Raw genomic sequence first — 20,627 nt, 5'->3', positions numbered from 1 at the left:
CATATTATATTCCATTAGTTACTCACTATTGAAAGCAAGAGAGAGACTGAGCCTAGGCCTACATTGTTAAGTGTGATTTGGTGTTAGTATTTTTCATCTAAATAAATAAAATCAGCCTCTTCTCTGCTCTGGAAGACATGATAGCTGATATGGATAATAATTATTTCTGTTTTGAAAAAAAAGAAGAAAACCAATACAAAGATGTTGAAGTGATTTAACACTTTATACTCTCTCTCAATTTACATATTCTTATTTAAATTACATATTATTTTAAAACTCCACAGGATAATTAGTTTGATTTTATAAATTGAGATATGTTAGCATGGCTCATATATTTACTAACTGTCTTTGTTCTTCATTTCATTCCAGACTTTGTATCTGGGATTACCTTCCTTCTGCATGAAGTACATATTTTTATAATTTTCTTCATTAAAATATGTGAGGGCAAATGATCTTGATTTTTGTTCATCTGAAAATGCTTTCCTCATTCTTGAAAAATAGAGTCACCAAGTATAAAATTCATAGGTGGGCAGTTATTTTTATTAAACATCATGAAAACATCACTGTACTATTTTTGGTTTCCATTTTTGCTGATGAAAAGTCAGCAATTAGTCTAATTTCTTCTTTTTGAAGATAAACTGCATTCCTCCCACTTCTGATGCTTTAAAATTTCTTTGTGTTAGGTATCCTATGGTTTTACTAGAGTATGTCTAGTATGTTTTCTTTTTTATTTATATTGCTTGGTAGATTTTGAGTTTCTTAAACATAAAAATCAGTGTTTCATTGGTTCTGGAAGCTATTTTCAGAAGAGGTAAGCATCATCATCAGTGCTCATGAAGCATTCTTCAACATCTTCAGGACCTGGTGCTAGTCTGGCTGGCTGGCTGTGGCACAGGTTCATTCAGCTTTTACTAGAGGGATTATTGACTTATTATCAGCTGATGGCTACCATGATTACCACGGTGGAATTGGCACCCTCTAACAAATGGTGATTTCATGTGGCTATAGGATATCTATGTATAGGCTTTTTAAGCCACTGAGCTGACTGATGGCACCTGTTTTGGGGGGTGATGCTGTGAAGAGTAGTGGAAACAAAATTGCCTTGCAAGTTAATAGCTGTTTCTTTCATGTTTGCCACATGTGCTATTTTGAAAATCAGGACACTGTGACCCTGTTGCTTTTGAGCATTATTATAATATAAACATTATCAAAATATATGATCTGCAATGCTCCCCATGTTTGAGATGGGGAAATGAATTGGAGATGATAATAAAAGACAACTCTCAACCTCAGACTTTCTTTTTTTTTTTTTTTTTTTTTTTTTTTCAACCTCAGACTTTCCATAGCAGCTGGGATCCAGAGACGCTTCTTTTGAGGAATTTTTATTCCTTTTGCATGAGGCTTCTTAATCTAGAGAAACTTTCATTACTACCCTGCTGTCAATTTTAGAGATCATTTTTTGGTGGGTCTGGGGGTAATAATCAGACACAGTTAAGGATATTGTCATACTTACCAAGGATATTTTTCATCTTTCTGATCAGGGTGTTTGAAAAGCTGAAGTTTACTCTGTTGTCTGCAGATACCACTAGCACAGCAATCTGTGCAGCAATCTGCCTTCTATGGAACTCAATGTATCTCTGCCCAAAGGTTACAGGGTCACTAAGATATTTGAAGTTTATCATTTTAAGAATATTTTCACTGAACTCTTTGGAATCTATATTGGATTGCATTCTGGAAGGGTTCTGAGTTTCTCCCTGGCTGTAAACTTCAAATCTGGAGGCCCAATACAGAGAGGACTATCAATTTGTGCCCTTATGAAATCAGCCTAAATTTTGCCAATTTTCCTGATTTTTATAGTTGATTGAATGAAATTAAAATCATGGTCACAACTCTCAGCACTTCTTGTTTAGGAAAAGCTATGGAGAGTTTGATTATATCTCTTCACTTTCCCAAGAAGTTTTATATTTAGACTTCATAGGTGACATTTTAAGTGTGATCTGTCAGAGGTGTGCCAAAGATCACAGCATGCCACAAATTTCTGCCAACATTTAATGGCCTACTTGAACTTTCTTAAACACATCTAGAATTTTACAACTCACTTACTTAAATCTTTATCATGGTAGTGATTCTGTTTTTAACTAATAGAGAAACCAGATTCACCTTTAGAAACCTATCTATGGGGCAGCCCGGGTGGCTCAGCAGTTTAGCGCCGCCTTCAGTCCAGGGCCTGATCCTGGAGACCCTGGGTCAAGTCCCACGTGGGGCTCCCTGCATGGAGCCTCCTTCTCCCTCTGCCTGTGTGTCTCTGCCTCTCTCTCTCTCTCTCTCTCTCATTCTCTCTCTCTCATTCTGGGTCTCATGAATAAATAAATAGAATCTTAAAAAAAAAAAAAAGAAAGAAAGAAACCTATCTATGTAAACACTCCAGGGAATTGTCCACAAGGAGCTTGTTTCTGATAGTTTGAAGTCACATGGCTATAAAACTTCAGATTAAAAAGACCATGGTTAATATTAATGATATTGCAATTAAACCAGCAATAGCACTAAAGGATATGTTGACAGTTAAAATAATTTTGTGTTTAACTGCTGTTCTATATGGAAAATAAACCAACAGCTATGTATTTTGCTGCATGTCAGAATCGATTGCCTATAGGATTGATCCTTATTAATCCTTTTGTGGTTTTCATAGCTTAAAAATTGTAAAAGCAATAAGGATCCTCACTTCTGAAGAAGCTTAAACTTTCTAAGTGTCTTTATGTTATCTTCTGTTGTGGTTATTAGGAAACATTTTTCCTTGGTTAATATATATATATATTTTAAATTAAAGTAAATTAAATTTGAATTAATATATATATTAATATATTTTTTAAAATTAAATTCCTTGGCTAATATATATATTTTTTAAATTAAATTCCCCTTGGATCCTATTTTAACAACTGACATAATTCATCTGAAAACTTTTTCTTTAAGGTCAGGTACTAAATTCTGAACTCTAAAAACTGAGAGGTTGTCATTGCACCCAAATCAGCTTTAGCATCTTTAGGTGGAAGTGTAATAGCACCAAGTTATGCTCCTTTTCTTGCTTGTATAAACTATGGAATGAACATATGACCAAAATATAGATGCCAGCGATAATTAGTGAGAGTCTTATGTTTTAATGTTCTCAAAATTGCTCTCCAATATTGAAAGAGTTGGGGTTTTTTTTGACAGGCATACCATGTAGGAAGAAATTATAATTACTAATAAATTTACTTTCTCAGGGTGGAAACTTGCTTGTTTATAAGGAGATAGGCTGCTGAACTATTAGTCAAATAGCTAAAAGATTTTATTAGTTTTGAACAAAACAGACAACATTCCAGGCACACAACAAGAATCAATGGGCAGTTGACTAATGAAACAACAAAGCAGAATTTTGAAAAATAATATGGCCAGTATTTGTACCAGATAAGAGATAAGTATTTTGCCATAGTACAATTAAAACATGGCCTAGAACAAAAAGAAAGTAAACTAAAATTCTTCCTACATATGATATTAATGACAGGCCTATGAGAATTCTAGTTGTTCTTTCTGTGACTAGTCAATAGCAAACATTCTGGTTCTAAAAAAGAGTGCATGTTAAGTATTATAAAACACAGAAAAATTGAGTCAAAAAATGACATTCAGAAGTTGGAGAAGCCCTGTCTATTGACTTAGGTAATGCCACAGTATAAAGACTGGCTTCATCCAAAGTTCCCCAATAGAAGACATCATTGATGAGATCTCACTGGAGAGGGTCCTATCAAGTCTGCTAAGTGCTAATATGACCTGTAAATGGGACAGTCTTCTGCCAAAGATACATGTCTTCCATGGTAGAAGAAATTGGCCGCATTTATCCACTTCTTATTGTTACTATTTTTTCTTAGATAAAGGGACTTCTGACCTGCTTCTCACTTCTCAGTTCCATATTCATGGTCATAGCTGTCTGAGAACTGCAGAGAATATTTTGAGACTACTTGGATAAATGATGGACATTCTGTGCTAACATTCTGTGGATTGCTGATTTCCCAGATATATTGCAACTTTTCAGGCTTACCACAAATGAGTCCCATTCTGTGATAACTGGTAGGACTCAAGACATTTTGTGATGCTGCAAATTTCCACCTGCCTGTGTTCAACAAAAGCTTGTGCTTCTGATGTCTTTTGTTAGTTCCCAAAAGTGTTTTGATTTATTATCAATGAAAACAAACCTATCACTTCATGTATCAAGAACAGAAACTGTAGAACTTGTGTATTGATAACCACTCTTCTAGAAACCGATTTAACCATCTCTTCTTCAGGAAATAAAGTCTTACTTGACACTCCTTATACACAGCAGAAGTTGAGAACTGCTCCTTTTGCTTCACGGGAAGAAGTTCAGCTTAGACACCTGTAGGATTGGTGGTTTGGTAAAAGTTGTTATATTCTTTTACCTGAATTTTCCTTATACTGAAATAATGTTGAAGAAAAGTATGAAATATATAATATTTAAAGCAACACATTTTGTTACTCATAAATGTATGCAACTGCAGAATTTAGGTCATAGTTGCTGGCCTACTTTTTTCAAAAATAAATTTGTATGATTTGTAAATTGTCAAACTTATATGGGCAAGTTTTGATAGTATTCTCTTTGATATTTCAATATATTCAATATGTATGTTCTTGACACACAATTACTTTTCTTTGCCATTCCTTTTATCCTATAATTTATGGTGAATTTAAGCTTGACTCTCCCAGATTGTCACTGGTACAGCAGTTAATTTGGAGTAAATTATTATTTTAATTTCTAAAATTAAATATGGCATTCTCCTGGTTGCAATTGTACAACTTACAATAGAACTGAATTAAAACTGGGGTCTAGGAACATACTTTCTTCTGAAATCCAGGGACAACAATGACTTTTATCCCACTTGTACAAGATACTTTGAAGTTTCCTCATTAGCAGAAATACATTTTTCCAAACTATATGAGATAAAATTTCTATCTATTCTTGACTTATTTAAATTTGTAATAAATCATGCTGAGAAATTTGAAATTATGATTGAGAACAATAGATTTTATTTAGTAATTTGGAGCCGCTGTTATTTTTAATAAGAAGGACATTTGCAGGAGCTTTGGGAGCCATTGCATAAGATAAATGCATGGTTTGTCATTTTCACAAGATGTTTATGATAGTGATGAGAGGAATCTTTGGGAGGAACTACAATTACCACAGAGGAATTGCCTCAATTTATATAAAGTTCTGTATTCATTAAAAGGAGTAGTCACATAGACATCCATAACCATGAATTAAAGTGACAATAATAGTTTTAACATAATGGTCACTATTCTCATCATAAATTAAATGTGAGATGGTAAGGTGTAATGGTTGGACGTGTGGGATTTAGACTCACATATAACTTGGCTCAATCTGGAATACACCATCTACTTGCCTTGTGTCCTTGCCAAAGCTTTTTTATTTTTTAAAGATTTTTTTATTTAATTATTCATGAGAGACACAGACAGAGAGAGAGGCAGAGACACAGGCAGAGGGAGGAGCAGGCTTCATGCAGGGAGTCTGACATGGGACTTGATCCCGGGTCTCCAGGATCACATCCTGGGCTGAACGTCGTACTAAACCGCTGAGCCATCCGGGCTGCCCTTGCCAAAGCTTTTTAATGTCATTTATCATTTTATTCTTTCCATCCATAAGGATGCAAAGGGTACTCAAATCACTGAGGTGATGTGAGAATTAAATATAAATATGATGTATAAATAGCCCTTTTATAATCTGGGTGCAAAGCAAAATGCTCAAAATTTGCTTAGTAAATATTAGTCATGTTATTGCAACATGGTATCCATAGTTTGTCACTAGTCCATAAAGGACTGTTTATCAGACTGTGGTAGAATGTGAATTAATGCAGAAGTTTAGATAGATAGTTGTCCTTTAAAGTCCATTCTGGGGGCACCTGGGTGACTCAGTTGGCTAAACATTGGTTCAGGTCATGATCTCAGGGTTCTGAGATCTAGCCCTGCATTGGATTCTCTGCTCAGCAGGGACTTGTTTCTTCCTCTTCCTCTGCCCTTTCCTCCTCTGCTTGTGTTCTTATAAATAAATAAATAAATAAATAAATAAATAAAATCTTTTAAAAAGTCCATTCTGAATCTGAGATATTACATTTATATTAATATAATGTATAATAATTTTCTAAAAGTGGAAATATATGTTTAAAATTATATGGTTATATCAAAGGATATAATTCATAATATTTCCATTGTGTTCTATTTCCTGAACATTCTATAATGTATTCATTAGCACCAGCTTCTTATATGTCTCCTTAAAACAAAGCAAGAGAAGATGCACACTAAAAACATATATCCAGTAAAATGAGGAAAACAGAATGGGATCCAGGAGTATGGATTGAACATATTTGCCACATATATATTAATTATCCAAAAGCAGAGCTGTTACGCTAGAAGCTGACTTTGAGTCCTTTATCAATCTCTTAGCTCCCTGTAAGTGTAGATTTGGGCAGTTGGCCTTATCACTTTGTTAGGTTAAGTGCTATATGAAGGAACTTTCAAGACCCTCTATTCCACATAGATCATGTTCTAAGCCCTTTCCTTATGCATATTCTGGAGATGCCTCCAAACTCAATGATAGTAATGAATTTTTGGAATATAGGTGAGGTCTGGAACCAATGACCAAGAAAGAATTCTTGAGACGTCTTTGGTGCAAAATTGTGGTTTTATTAAAGCCGGGGGACAGGACCCGTGGGCAGGAAGAGCTGCTGTCCTGGCCCGTGAAGGTGGCTTATTATATACCTGGGAGTTGGGAGGTGGTTAGGGATAGGTTAAGTGTCTAAGGGATTTTGGAAGCAAGGTTTCCAGGACCTTGCTTGGACCTTGCTGGGGGCTAGTTATTGTTGGGAAAAGGTCACTTATTACCGTCTAATAAAACCTGAGTCATGAGACCCTTCAGATGTGTATGGGTGGGCCATGTGCTTGGGGGATGATTGCCAACATGTATCTTTGGGGTTTAGAGATAAAGGAACTCTCTAAAGGAATTTTATGTTAAAGTAGACTTACAGGATCCTGGGGGTCTGGCTAAGATTCCCTTTTCTCCTTAGCAAAGTATGAACATCGAGGCAGTTGAGTCCGTAGAGGAATGTCTCTCTGCCTGTTTCAAGGGCTTGTCAATGTGCTGCCCTGGGCTCCTGCTTTGTCCTCAGCCAGTCCTCTGTTCCCCCATCAATTGTATCAGGAAATAAACTTGAAGGACCTTTTAACTCAGGTTAATTTAATGACTGAATTTCAATTCCTTTAGCTTTACCAGAGACTTCCCTACATATAAGGAGGTAATACTATACTCTCCAATCAATAGCCATAATTCTTTTATATCATCAGTTACCAGGAGATGCTGCTCCTTGGGCTGTCCAGAGAATCACATCACTTTCCATATCGAAGTACCAGAAAGATTGCAGTGCCTTCATTTCAAGGTTAAGGTTAAATATTTTCCTCAAATCTACAACACTAAGTGATGGTGCAGCAAGGTCCAGAGCAAAGGGTTCTTGACTTGCAATCACTCTCCATGTCCTCAGCTCCTAAAAACACATTACATGGATCAAAACAATTCTGTCTTCAAGAGAGACATGAATACTCTTAGAAGGCTCGAACTTTCGTGCACATCACTGCCCAGCACAGAACTGGCTCACAATAGGGGTCCAATAAAATGTTTCATATACACCTGGATCAAATCTTTAAAGTATTAAGTTAAAACAATCCTTTCAATGAACAAAATCAAAGTTTCAGAAGAGGCTCTTCATACTGAATCTCTGACCAGCAACTGATGATGCAATATATTGCTGTTGCTGATTGGTTCTTATCACCAAGATTACCCAATCCAGGGACAATGAAATGAATTCTTTGGTTAGTGTTATTTAGGATGTGGCCAAAGTAGGGTCCCAGTCTTCACTGAGTGACACCTGACTGCTCCCCTGCACCCTGTCCTTTCTGTTTTCCAGCATGGTGTGTCTGTGTTTTCTTGGAGGCTCCTGGATGACAGCTCTGATGCTGATACTGATGGTGCTGAACCCTCCCTTGGCTTGGGCCAGGGACACCCCACGTAAGTGCACACTTTGGGTGGTAAGATATTGTGGGTTGGAGGGAAGAAAGAAATTAGTTTTGCCACTGTGTCCAGGCTATGTCCCTTAGAAAATTGTGATATTTTCTTCAATAACCACCAATTTTTATTATATATAGACCCCCAATTCTATTGAGAACAAAAGGAGTTCACCGGCTTGCCCTCTACAAGAGTTGCTTAAGGGGTCTTTCATATATATAGGCCATTTCTTCTCAACTCTCCTCCAATAAAAGCTTTTCAGGCTTGCATCTCATTCCATCAGGGTCTTGAGAAGACTTAGAAATAATGACTCCAAATTAATTCCCATCAAGTAGTTCCCTTTATTATGTTGAGTTATGCTAGAAAGTAGGAAAGCTTCTCTGAAAATTTTATGGTGAATGAAAAAGAATTAGAAAGTTCTCTCTGAGAAGACCCTGTTTTATGTCTTCATTGGATCAGTTATGTTGGTGTCTCTTTCTAATATGTGAGAATGTATCAAGAGGTTTCTCCCATGATCTCCTTTCCTTTCTCCTGAGCCCCAAAGTTTATAAGGCCTTTATCCTATACTGGAGGTTCTCTGAAAAAAGTTGGGGTTAATTTTTATCTCTATATCTCACCCTGGAGCTACAGCAGTGATCTTTAGTACTTGAAATAATACAGTAAATAAGAAGCACATATTGGGTGTTCTTTGGTGTCTTAAAGAACTTAATATCTCTTCCAAGAACTTGGCACAGGTTAATTTTCATTATGAATCTATTTCGAACCTTTCTATAGAGTCACTTTCTCCTGCATATTCCCATTTTGCCCTGAGCCCACAGGAAGGGGTTCAACTAGTATTGGAGAAATTATATGAAATTATGTTTTTGAAAGCCAAAATTAGTTAAATATCAGGAATTTCATGTATTCGAACTGCAAACCCTGAGCAAGGTACAGAAAGAGTGAAGGTTATTTACATTTTATAGGACTGAAAGCCAAGAGCAAAAACTGAACTTACTACCTTACTGAGGTCTTGGTCTCAAATTGCATAGATTCATTCATCATGTTTTCTTTTTCCTTAAATAGCCGTATTTGGTTGCTTCCACTTCCAGTTTGTCACTATTCTTTCCTAACTCTGTCATCACCATTACTGAGAATGCCCAGTGTTCGCACAGACCTTCAGCATTATCACAAACAGGATGAGCTGAAACCTAATGAAATTTTCCTTTTTTAAAAAAATGTTGTGTATTTTTTTTAAAGATTTTATTTATTTATTCATGAGAGACACACACACACAGAGACAGAGAGAGAGAGAGAGAGAGAAAGAGAGGCAGAGACACAGGCAGAGGGAGAAACAGGCTCCATGCAGGGAGCCTGATGTGGGACTTGATCCCAGGATCACACCCTGGGCTGAAGGCAATGGTAAACTGCTGAGCCACCCAGGCTGCCTGAAATTTTCTTTTTTTTTTTCTTAAAGCCAACTTTTCTTTATCAGTGATATTTTTTAGAACAGTAGGAGAAAGAGGAAGTTTGTTTGATTTTCACCCAGGAAGTAGAAGGGAAATAATATATCATAAAAATAAAGGAGTGTTGAAGCTTAAAGCCTCTTTTTACTTCCCAGGATCCTTACAGTGACTGATTCTCAGAACACTGAGTTTATTTGTTTAAATCACAGATATTTTTCTGAGCACCTATTTTGTAATGGGTTCTGTTCTAGGCTCAGTGAACTCTATTTGAATAAGATAAAATCACTACCATCATAAGTGGTAGTGTACTGACAGAGTAGAAAGCCCAAAAAACATTTAAAGAAGAAAAAATTTCAGAGAGCAATCAGTGCTCTGAGAAAAACACACCAGGTTTGTGAAATAGAGAGAACTGGATTCACCTGACTACATTGCAAGTGGCTAGGGAGCTCCCCCTGAGAAAGTGACATTTAGTTGAGACATGACTGATGAAGAAAAGTCCACCATGTGAAGAATTTGAGGGAAGAGAGAACAGGACAGAGGCCAAAGTGTGGGAAGATGTTTGCTGAGTTTAAAAGACAGAGGAAGGCTAGAGGGGCACCTGGGTGACTCAGTCCATTAAGCATCTGACTGGATTTCGGCTCAGGTCATGAGATTGAGCCTCTTGTCAGACACTGGGCTCCATGCTCAGGGCATTCTGCTCTATATTCTCTTTCTTCTTTCTCCCTCTGCCTCTGCCTGTCCCCCTGCTCATGCATGCACTTTCTCTCTCAAATAAATAAATAAATAAATAAATAAATAAATAAATAAATAAACTTGAAGAAAAAAAGAAAAGGAAGACTAGAGAGGCTGGATTGTAGGGAGGAAGCTGGGGAGTGCTGTTTGTCACCACTACCAAGTTTCCAGCACTCAGGGAATGCCCAACATGGCCTCATTGTCAGTGCTCAGTGTTTTTTGATGTTATTTAGATTTTTATCTCATTAACTCTAGCTTATATTGAAGTTTTGATGTGATTTTTTTTCATTAATGACATGACAGTTTTTCACATGCACAAATGAACGTAACCTAAAGGCTGTGCCAAACATTTGTTAAAGTTGTTTAATTAATTCTTAGCTTCATAATAGGCACTAGCGTGCTCGCTTCGGCAGCACATATACATAATAGGCACTAGTAACTGATTGCTCTCAGAAAGCCATGGATTTGTAGGCTTCTCTGTAAACTGCAATAAGAATGGGGGATCCCTGGGTGGCGCAGCGGTTTAGCGCCTGCCTTTGGCCCAGGGCGTGATCCTGGAGACCCGGGATCGAATCCCACGTCGGGCTCCCGGTGCATGGAGCCTGCTTCTCCCTCTGCCTGTGTCTCTGCCTCTCTCTTTCTCTCTGTGTGACTATCATAAATAAATAAAAAATTTTAAAAAAAGATGGAGTTTAAAAAAAAAAGAATGGAATTTGAAAATTGTTTATACCTGCTCTTGAAGAGATAAAAATGCCTTGGTCACAATATTTCAACACAGACATCATACTGGGGGAAATTCAAGGCCAAAAGCTTTAGTTTTTACAAGAAGTTCAGAGGAGCCATATGTGGCACAATTATCCAGAAATAATGACATTCCAGGTTTCTCACAGTCCAGCGTGGCCATCAGGAATGTAAGTCACTGATGCAAAGTAGTGATTGAGCCAGTTAGAAAATCTGTATCTGATTATCTGTATTGCCTTGTTTGAAAATAATGCACAGGTAAAATAGTTACAGCTTTTAGGAGTGCCTGGATTTTAGTTTTCAATCACCATTCACTTTGTTCTGGGTGAGCCTGATGCATGAGCACAGCCAAGAACAATCATCTTTATGTTAGACTTCTTAGCAGCTTTTTGATACTCTCTTATTAGGCCTTATGAATGGTTTTTAGGAATCTGATCCCAGCACTGAGCTATTTTATAGCAAAATACATTTCCTTAGGATAAGCTTTTTATCAGATATGATATTGGCAAATTTTTCAATGTAATACTCAGCTGTTCCATAATTAGCATCAGTTTTTTCACCGCATATATTTCAGTTAATATAACAGTGGTTCTTATGCAGGAATTGTTTTGGTACCCCCTCCCCAGAGAATATAGCAATGTCTGGAGCCCCTGTTTGGTTTTTTAAGCTGAGGTTTCATCTGACATTGAGTGGGTAGAGGCTAGTGATGCTGATAGACATCCTACAATGTACAGAACAGGCTTCCCAACACTATCTTGTCCAAACTGTCAACTGCTGTGATTATCTATTGTATTATTTTCTCTTCCATTTTTCATTTCAGGTTTTGAGGCTTCTCTCTCTTTTTTTTCTTAGTTAATGTAGATAAAGCATTGGAAACTTTGTTTATTTTTTGGGAAAACTAGTCATTACTTTCAATGTTATTCTGGTCTCTTATTTATTTATTTAATTATTTTTTTACAAAGCTTAGCCTTTCTTTTTTTAATTTTTTTTTATTATTTATTTATGATAGTCACACACAGAGAGAGAGAGAGAGGCAGAGACACAGGCAGAGGGAGAAGCAGGCTCCATGCACCGGGAGCCTGATGTGGGATTCGATCCCGGGTCTCCAGGATCGCGCCCTGGGCCAAAGGCAGGCGCCAAACCGCTGCGCCACCCAGGGATCCCCTCTGGTCTCTTATTTATCTCTGATTTTTCTTTGTTACTTCCTTCTTCTCCTAAATTTCCCCCATGTTTCTTCTTTTTCTAGTTCCTTGTGGTGTGATGTTGTTTGTTTGAACTTTTTTTTCTTGACACTGGCTGAAAGAGTACTTTTTATTGCTTTTATGTACAGAAAATTCAACACTACACCCATAGTCCAGGTTGGTGGTCAGTTCTTTAGCCTTTGCCTTTTCCAGCTTGACAATGCCAGCCACTGACTTTGAACCCAGGATGTTGCCTCCCCAGGGACAGTGGGTCTCATCATGTCTGTCATTGTAACTGGTCCTAATTGCTTCCACCAGCTTAACCAGAGCTTCTTTGTCTTCTGAGTTAACCTGTATAAAGGTGACAGTGGGGCAGGTCTTCTCGTGGACCAGATGCCCCAGTCTGGCCTTCCCCTTGATGATGCAGTAGAAAACCCCTATCTTATGATACAGGGCAGGCAGGAAGACAACCAGCTCAATGGAATCCACATCATGTGCAGTCACTACCAGCTAGTCTTCTTGTTTTCCACCAAGGTGGTGACAGTATTAACCCTAGCTTGAGGGACAGGGAGCCTCTTAGTGGGGAAATCCGTTTGCTGGCAACTTTCTTCTCAGCCCGGGCCAGCAATCTCTGCTTCTTCTCTTGCTTTGCCTCCGGTCTGTATCCACGGGCCAGTTTAAGCAGGTGAGTAGCTGTTTGGCCTTCCAAGGCTTGGGTGAACTAGTTAATCGTGAGAGGCACTTTTAGACGTTTATAGAGAATAGCCCTTTGCCACTGCCACCAAATGTAGCAGGGGCATTTGACAAAGAGGGTAAGGTGCCTTTTGGGTTGGATGTCCTGTCAGATGCCAAAATTCTTGGGCCTTTTCTCAAACAGGATATTGACCACCTTGTTGGCCTCCTACTTCTTCACAACATCAGAGGCTCGGGCCACCTTCTTCCCCTTAGCCTCCTTTCCTTTCAGCATCTTGTGTGGCTGGAGAAGAAAGCTGAGATTTCTTTCTTAATACAAGCATTTATAGCATAAATTTCACTTATGTTTTCTTTTTCTTTTGCTTTAAGACATATTTTGATTTGCCATTTGATTTTTTTTGGCCCATTGCTAGTATAGTAATGTGTTGTTTAATATTTACAAATAAATATTTAATATTAACATTATAGATTTTCCAGTTTTGTTTTATTTTCTTTGGTTGTGTACCATTGTGGTTGGAAAATATACAGGGTATGATTTCAAACAAAGAATCAGACAAAAACTCTAAAATGTTAACTCTAAATGTCAATGCTGAGATCAAAAACACTGATTTATATACTGTGGGGCTTCTAAAAATTCTTGACTCACACTTTATACACACATTCACCTTCCAATTCAGGCCTTTGTGGTTTATTTTAGTTTGTTTAAATACAGAAGTAATAAAGTATAAAATTGTGTAAATTCACCAATTTCTTGTTGAGCCGATTCAATCAATGCAAGCCAAGATTTTTGTTTTTTATTTTTTGCCTTATGCAACGTTTTTCAGTATTTCATGATTTCTTGATCAGCCCCATCTCTGTCATAAATTGTGACTGCCACAAGTATTTTTTTAGTAAAATATGTCAAACTTTTGTACTAATTCTACAATCTAGTCTATTAATAATGTCAGATGCTCTTTTATTTGTCTCCCTTTTAAACAGTTATTTTTTCCATATTTTAAAAATTTTCATGTTAATTATACTTGAATAAAACACTTGTCTTAATTTAATTAAACGTAAAACATAAATATCAAAATATATACATACATGTTTGCATATATATATACATGAATTATGATGTGTGTGTGTTTACATATATTGAAACTACAGAAGCACACGTGACTGACCAGTAAGAGCTCTGACCGACCCTTACCTCATCAGATTAGATTTGCCAACGGGTTCTGCATCAAAATTCTTAGAAAGATCTGGTTTTCTGAGATTTCTGAATTTGGAAACGTAGGTAAAAGATTGAGAACTGTATTGCGATCATGGTTTTAATCTCGTTAAAACTTCAGTCATATCCCATTGAATTTAGTATAAAAGTCAAAAGCTGTCACCACCCACGGGCTTTTCTTGTGGGCTCCATTTGATGACTCCAGTCGAAACTGCCCTCTCCTTCCTCTCACTGTCTGTGTTTCCATCAACTGTTTCCTCTGGGTTCTTGAGGAAATTCATCAGTTCTTTCAGGCTCTTGCACAGTCACATTTACCTTGACCTGAATGGTGCCTCCCTTTGTCCCCAAACTCTTCTCTCTCTCTCCCTCTCTCTCTCTCTCTCTCTCTCTCTCTCTCTCTCTCTCTCTCTCTCTCTCTCTCGGCGCATCTACTTCATCCTTCATGTCACATCTCACGTCACCCTTGAACTACTTCTCTGGCACCCAGGTAATTCAGACCACCCAACTATTCTCAGTTCTAGAACTTCATCCCTCTAACATTCCTCACCTCTGTACAAAGTCTTGCCACTTTGGGTTTGGTCCGTCACTTTCCCTCCATTTTGAGCTCCCCGAGCGGAGGGGACGTGTGTCTTCCCTTCTCTGGATTCACAGGGGCGGCTCAGCCCAAACCAGGGGGAAGCAGCAGGGACGTGTTTGAGGACAGGTAAAGGGCTGCGGGAGGCGACAGGCGAGGGCGAGGAGCCAGGGGCGAGGGGCGAGGAGCCAGGGGCGAGGGCGAGGAGCCAGGGGCGAGGGCGAGGAGCCAGGGGCGAGGGCGAGGAGCCAGGGGCTGTCTGTCCCGGGGAGGCGTCCGGGAGGCGGCGGGGAGGGGTGAAGGCCGCGGCTGCTCGCGCTGGCGGGCGTCGGGTCACCCGAGCCGGGAGCCGAGCGGCCGCCAAAGGCCCCCCTGAGCGGGGTCTCGTCCCCCCGGGCCGCCTCCCCTCCCCCGCCAGCGGAGGAAACACGAACCGTGGGTGCTGGTGGTTGGGGTGCGGGTGGAAGCACCGCGGGGTGCCGCCGTCGGTGTCTTCCGGGAGCCTCTGGTGACCGGATCCCCCCGTCCCCACAGCACATTTCGTGAAGATGTTTAAGGCCGAGTGCCATTTCACCAACGGGACGGAGCGGGTGCGGCTTCTGGCGAGAAGCATCTATAACCGGGAGGAGTTCGTGCGCTTCGACAGCGACGTGGGGGAGTTCCGGGCGGTCACGGAGCTCGGGCGGCGCGACGCTGAGTCCTGGAACCGGCAGAAGGAGCTCTTGGAGCAGAGGCGGGCCGCGGTGGACACCTACTGCAGACACAACTACCGGGTGGGCGAGAGCTTCACGGTGCAGCGGCGAGGTGAGCGCAGCGGGCGCCTGGTGCTGAGGTGTGTGACACACAGACAGACAGACAGAGGCTGTCCCGGAGGGGCACTGTCTCGAGCCGGTACAAGTGAGGAGGGTCCCTCTGAGAGCCCGGTTTCAGGAGTGTCACTGTGCCTGTGTGACCGTGGAGACTGCGTAGCCGTGTCCCTGTGTGACTGTGGGGAGGGGAGGGGTATGCTGTGAAGTGAGGGGGACAGAGAATGGGTGTGGGGCGCTGTGGGCAGGATGTGGGGGATGGGTTGGAAGAGTGGGTGCGGGGGGGGGGGACAGGAGGGGACAGCTGGCATGGTGGGTGGTCCTGAGGGAGAGGGGAGGGGGCTCAGAGCTCCAGTTGGAGGGAACACCAGGCAGGTGGTTGGAGACCTGGGAGGGGAAGTGGCAGGTGTCCAGGCTGGGGTGCAGGTTTAGGGGAGGGGGCAGGGCAGATTAAAGACTGGGGAGAGAGTGAGGAGACCACTCACCTCTGTGCTTGGCGCACACCCTTCTTAACCCTGAACCCCCTGAAGTAGGTCTGCCTGTGTCTGGGGGGGGGACCATTTCACTGAGAAAAAGTGTCCACTAAGTTTTGAGGGGGTAAGGGAACCTCGGAGGCCTCTCTGATCTTTCTGAGGCTTCCTCTGGGTCTCAGCTACTTGATTTGTATTTCCTAGTGTATGTATTCTTACATGAAATGATTGTGAAAGCTGGTGTTTTTTGTTTGTTTTAAAAAATATTTTATTTATTTATTCATGAGAGACACACAGAGAGAGAGGTAGAGACACAGGCAGAGCTCCGCAGGGAGCCTGGGGGTGGGTGGGTGGGGGGAACACCTCCATCCCGGGACCCCAGGATCAGCCCTGAGGCAGAGGCAGAGGCTCAACCACTGGCCACTCAGGCGTCCGCAAATCAGATTTTTTAATTATAACTTTCTTACTTAACATACCGATGTTCCTATTTTATGATGATGAAAGTATTTAAGGAGTTGCATGTGATTTCTTTACATAGTCATAACAATTCACCTCACATTCCCCTTTGTTAGAACCTTTTTATCCATATTGCCAGACATTTATCTTTTTTATTTTTAATTTATATTTGTTTGATTTATATGGTTCTCGAACATTTATTTCACATATTTATTGGCTAATTGTTGTTGCTACTGTAAACATTATCTCCTGTCTATTATCTGTAGAGTTCTCATTTTTTCCTCAGTGATTTTGTGTTTCCATGCATAAGATTATTAAAGCTTTCCTGATATTTGATTCAACATTTTCCCTAGTTTGTGGTTTATATTTTGATTCTGTTTATTACTTTTCATGCTAGGAATGTAAAGATTTTTATTGAATGAAATTTGCTACAAAATAGTTGGCAATGATTTGTCATCAATCTTAGATCTATAATTCTATGGTTTGTAAAAGGTTTTCCTTGTATTTCTCCTTTTACAAAAACGGAAATTGTATTTATGGAGGCTGTAGTGTCAGGGATTATCTTAGGCTCTAAGGATACCTTTTAATGAGTCTCAGACACTCCCCTGAATTCAAATGTCAGTTTATAATTAATAAATTAATGAAATGATGACAATTATAATAATGGATATTTTCGTATTGCAAAGAAGAAGGAGTAATCAGGCAAATGCAATTATAAGAACTTTTTTAAATAAATGAGTTCCTTTGCTCCTTTCCCTTTCAGGACTCATACTGTCCTTGGGACTCAGCTCCCAGACCTAGAGAAGCACCTCTGTCTTTCCTGCTTCCCAGGGTAGATCCATTTCCATGGTGTTCTAAGGTGTGAGTGTGGCTTTCCCAGGATGTCCTACTCTCTTCCCCCATCTATCTTAGGGTGTTCCCCACTTTAACAACACTTCTTCAAATCATATTTTCTCCCCAATTAAAAAGGATAATAAGGTAACATATATTGAAAGCTAAATTCCAGTTATTGTTTTATATACCTCGGGTGCATTAGTATCATGTAACCCTGAGAGCTAAGTTAGTATTACTATCCTCCTTGATAGGTTAAAAAGCTGGGGCACAGAAGAATGTAAAAATTCTCCCAGGATGAATCAGTAAAGTAATAGAGTCTGGACGTGAATTTAGTCAGGCTTCTCTAGAAATCATGCTTTTACTTAAATACATTATATGCCTTGCAAAATTTGTAAACACCTCAATTCAACAAGAAACTGTTTCACTCTATGAAAAACAAACCCCACAAATTTCTGCAACATCACTTAAATCTAATGGACTCATGCAGTCAGGATTAAATTCAAGAGTCACGATACTGGGGGCGCCTGAGTGGCTCAGTCAATTGAGTGTCTTCCTTGGCTCACCTTATGATCCTGGGATCCGGGGATCAAGCCCCCGCATCAGGCTTCTGGCTCAGTGAAGAGTCTGCTTCTCCTTCTCTCCCCTACTTGTGCTCTCTCTCTCTCTCTCTCTCTCACTATTGCTTGCTCTCTCTCTCAAGTAAATAAATAAAATCTTTAAAAAAAAAAAAAAAGGCTCATGACACTGGCCCTTATTGGGCCACATGGTCAGTTTTGAGGGAAGCCTGCTTGAAATGCAGCCTGTGACCAGAGACTGGAGGCAGCAAGGCAGCCAACCAGGGAGACTTGCTTTGTCTGTCTTCCTCACTGAGTCCCTCTACCACTTCTCTTCTAGTCGAGCCTACAGTGACTGTGTATCCTACGAAGACTCAGACCTTGCAGCATCACAACCTCCTGGTCTGCTCTGTGAATGGTTTCTATCCAGGCCACATTGAAGTCAGGTGGCTCCGGAATGGCCAGGAAGAGGAAGCTGGGGTTGTGTCCACAGGCCTAATCCGTAATGGAGACTGGACCTTCCAGATCCTGGTGATGCTGGAGATAGTTCCTCAGAGCGGAGAGGTCTACACCTGCCAAGTGGAGCACCCAAGTTTGACAAGCCCTGTCACCGTGGAATGGAGTGAGAAGCTTCCTGACATAAGTTCCTCAACTACCAAAGAGGGGATTTGCTTATTTCTGAGTGTCAGGGTTCTCTCTCCTTATACCATATTTTCTTTTCCTCCGTATTCTCTTCTGTTTAGCACAGGTCCCTGGGGGTAGCTGAGTGATGTCCTCTGATAATTTAAGATATCCTGTGATTATTTCTACAGATCCTGCAGTCTTTGGGGAGGCAGTTAGATGTGGCAGGCAGAAAGGAGGTTATCCATGTTTTCAGATTTTCCATGGTTCACAGGTCAGAGTTCCATCTTGACACTGGGCACCAGTCCACTGCCTTTGGCTGGGCTTGTGCTTCTGGCACTGTTGCTCTGAGTTCTTCATTGTCATCTGAGAATCCTTTACATTGTAGGGACCTTTCTGACTTGAGGGGAATCCAATCTTGGATTCCTTTTATTAGCTCTGTCACCCTGCACAAGCTACTTGTACTTCACGGAGTCCCAGGCTCCTCATCCATAGATGTTGAAGTAGTGGATTTGTCAGAATTGTGATATTTAAAAAGGTCAATGCATAGACTTCGTATCTACTCAATGTGATTTTAGATTTCTTTTCCAGAAATTGCTAATTATTCTACTTCTTCCAAGGCAGCCTTCCTTCCTCATTCTCAAAGTTCTCAAACTGAGTGTCCATCAGTTTGGTGTAAAAATCACTAAAGTGACATTCTCAATCCCAGTGTCCATCAGTTTGGTGTAAAAAGCACTAAAACTGCTTCTTCTTTCAGGGGCACAGTCTGATTCTGCACAGAGCAAGATGCTGAGTGGAATCGGGGGCTTTGTCCTGGGTCTGCTCTTCCTTGCAGTGGGGCTGTTCATCTACTTCAGAAATCAGAAGGGTAAGGCACCTGTTGGTAGCTGAGACTCCCCAGAGACTATGTGGAGAGAAATACAGCTTTGATCAAAAGCTCTCTGTGTACCGATGGCCCTGTATAAAGCCATTCTTTCCCAATTTGACCTCAGATTCCCTAGAAATCCAGAAGTCAGCAGTCCATGGTTACTGTGTCACAGCCTAAGAGGTCATGTGTTCTGTAGAGCTAAGAAGGAGATTAACAAGCATGAGGATCTTGGGTTGAGATCCTGGGCCAAATGCAGGAAGAGACGCTAAAGCTAATGAAACTGGATTTGTGTGACAGAGACTTCATGGGTCATATCTTTCACTTTCCACTCTCCCCTGGCATCATGCAATATGGGTTGGGCTGTTAGAGAAATCTAAGGAGGCAGGTCTGGGGCTGGAATCTTGTCTATGGGGCCAGATTTACCTCCATATCTGTTAAGTCTATGTCTTCCCTTCTCTTTTCCAGGACACTCTGGACTTCAGCCAACAGGTAATGCTCCTTCATCCCCTTTACAGATAGATTTGGTTATCCTGGAGCAGATAGTAAAGGTGAAAAGACAGAAATAATGGGAAAGACTTTGTTGTTGTTGTTGTTTTTTAAAAAGATTTTATGTATTTATTCATGAGAGACACAGAGAGAGAGAGACAGAGACACAGGCAGAGGGAGAAGCAGGCTCCTTGTAGGGAGCCCGATGTGGGACTCGATCCTGGGACTCCAGGGTTATACCCTGAGCTGAAGGCAGATGCTCAACCACTGAGCCACCCAAGCATCCCAGTGGGAAAGACTTTGGATCTGACTTCTGATCTGGCAGTTTATACTGACGCTACCTCTCTCCACTTAGTGAAAGGCCTGCGCTGTAAAATAGCTCTGGCCCAAGGAGACCTAAAAATATGTAATTACTGCAGCGCTTTGACATGAGGTCTTGAGAGAGAGGAGAAGAAGCTGCTTATAGAGGTGGGTCTGGAACAATACTCTGCTCTGTCTTCTGCAGGACTCCTGAGCTGAAGTGGAGATGGTGACCCTCAAGAAAAAACCTTCCTTTCCAGCTTCTTCTCAGAGTCCAAAGGTTTCCAGCTTGGCTCTTATTCTTCTACAAATACAGCGCTTTCTCAGGATCTGGTTTGCCCTGGCTTCAGTGACCCTGCACAGCTTGTGTTCCCCAATGGCTCCCTCTGCCCTGTCCTTGACCTGGAACCCCCAGTGCTGACTGCAGTACCTTATCTGCATTCTCTCCTTCTTCTTCCTATGCAGCCCTTATGTTTCCCTTGCATGGGAACTCACCTTCTGCTCATGTTTCTTTATAAGCTTTTCTCAAATAAATGTGGATTG

General features: G+C 40.6%; 1 protein-coding gene, 1 long non-coding RNA gene and 1 pseudogene across 2 annotated transcripts; 1 reads left to right on the top strand and 2 right to left on the bottom strand.

Annotated features, from left to right (window-relative positions):
- Nucleotides 1-3,365: 3,365 nt before the first annotated feature.
- Nucleotides 3,366-14,898, bottom strand: LOC119874143. The gene is made up of 3 exons (XR_005367547.1): nucleotides 14,095-14,898; nucleotides 7,406-7,598; nucleotides 3,366-4,405 (listed from the first exon to the last, which is right to left on the bottom strand). It is a non-coding gene; the product is annotated as an uncharacterized LOC119874143 (long non-coding RNA).
- Nucleotides 7,982-20,627, top strand: HLA-DRB1 (MHC class II DLA DRB1 beta chain). The gene is given in 6 exon segments (NM_001014768.1): nucleotides 7,982-8,119; nucleotides 15,224-15,493; nucleotides 18,150-18,431; nucleotides 19,188-19,298; nucleotides 19,764-19,787; nucleotides 20,290-20,627. Coding segments are annotated over 6 exon segments (801 nt in total). The 5' UTR covers nucleotides 7,982-8,019; the 3' UTR covers nucleotides 20,304-20,627.
- On the bottom strand, nucleotides 12,241-13,185 carry LOC106559558 (annotated as a pseudogene).

This window comes from Canis lupus, chromosome 12 (genome assembly GCF_011100685.1).
Source record: "Canis lupus familiaris isolate Mischka breed German Shepherd chromosome 12, alternate assembly UU_Cfam_GSD_1.0, whole genome shotgun sequence".
Taxonomy (NCBI): Eukaryota; Metazoa; Chordata; class Mammalia; order Carnivora; family Canidae; genus Canis; species Canis lupus.
The sequence above is the reverse complement of the archived record's forward strand: the minus strand, read 5'-3'. Positions and strand labels throughout refer to the sequence as shown.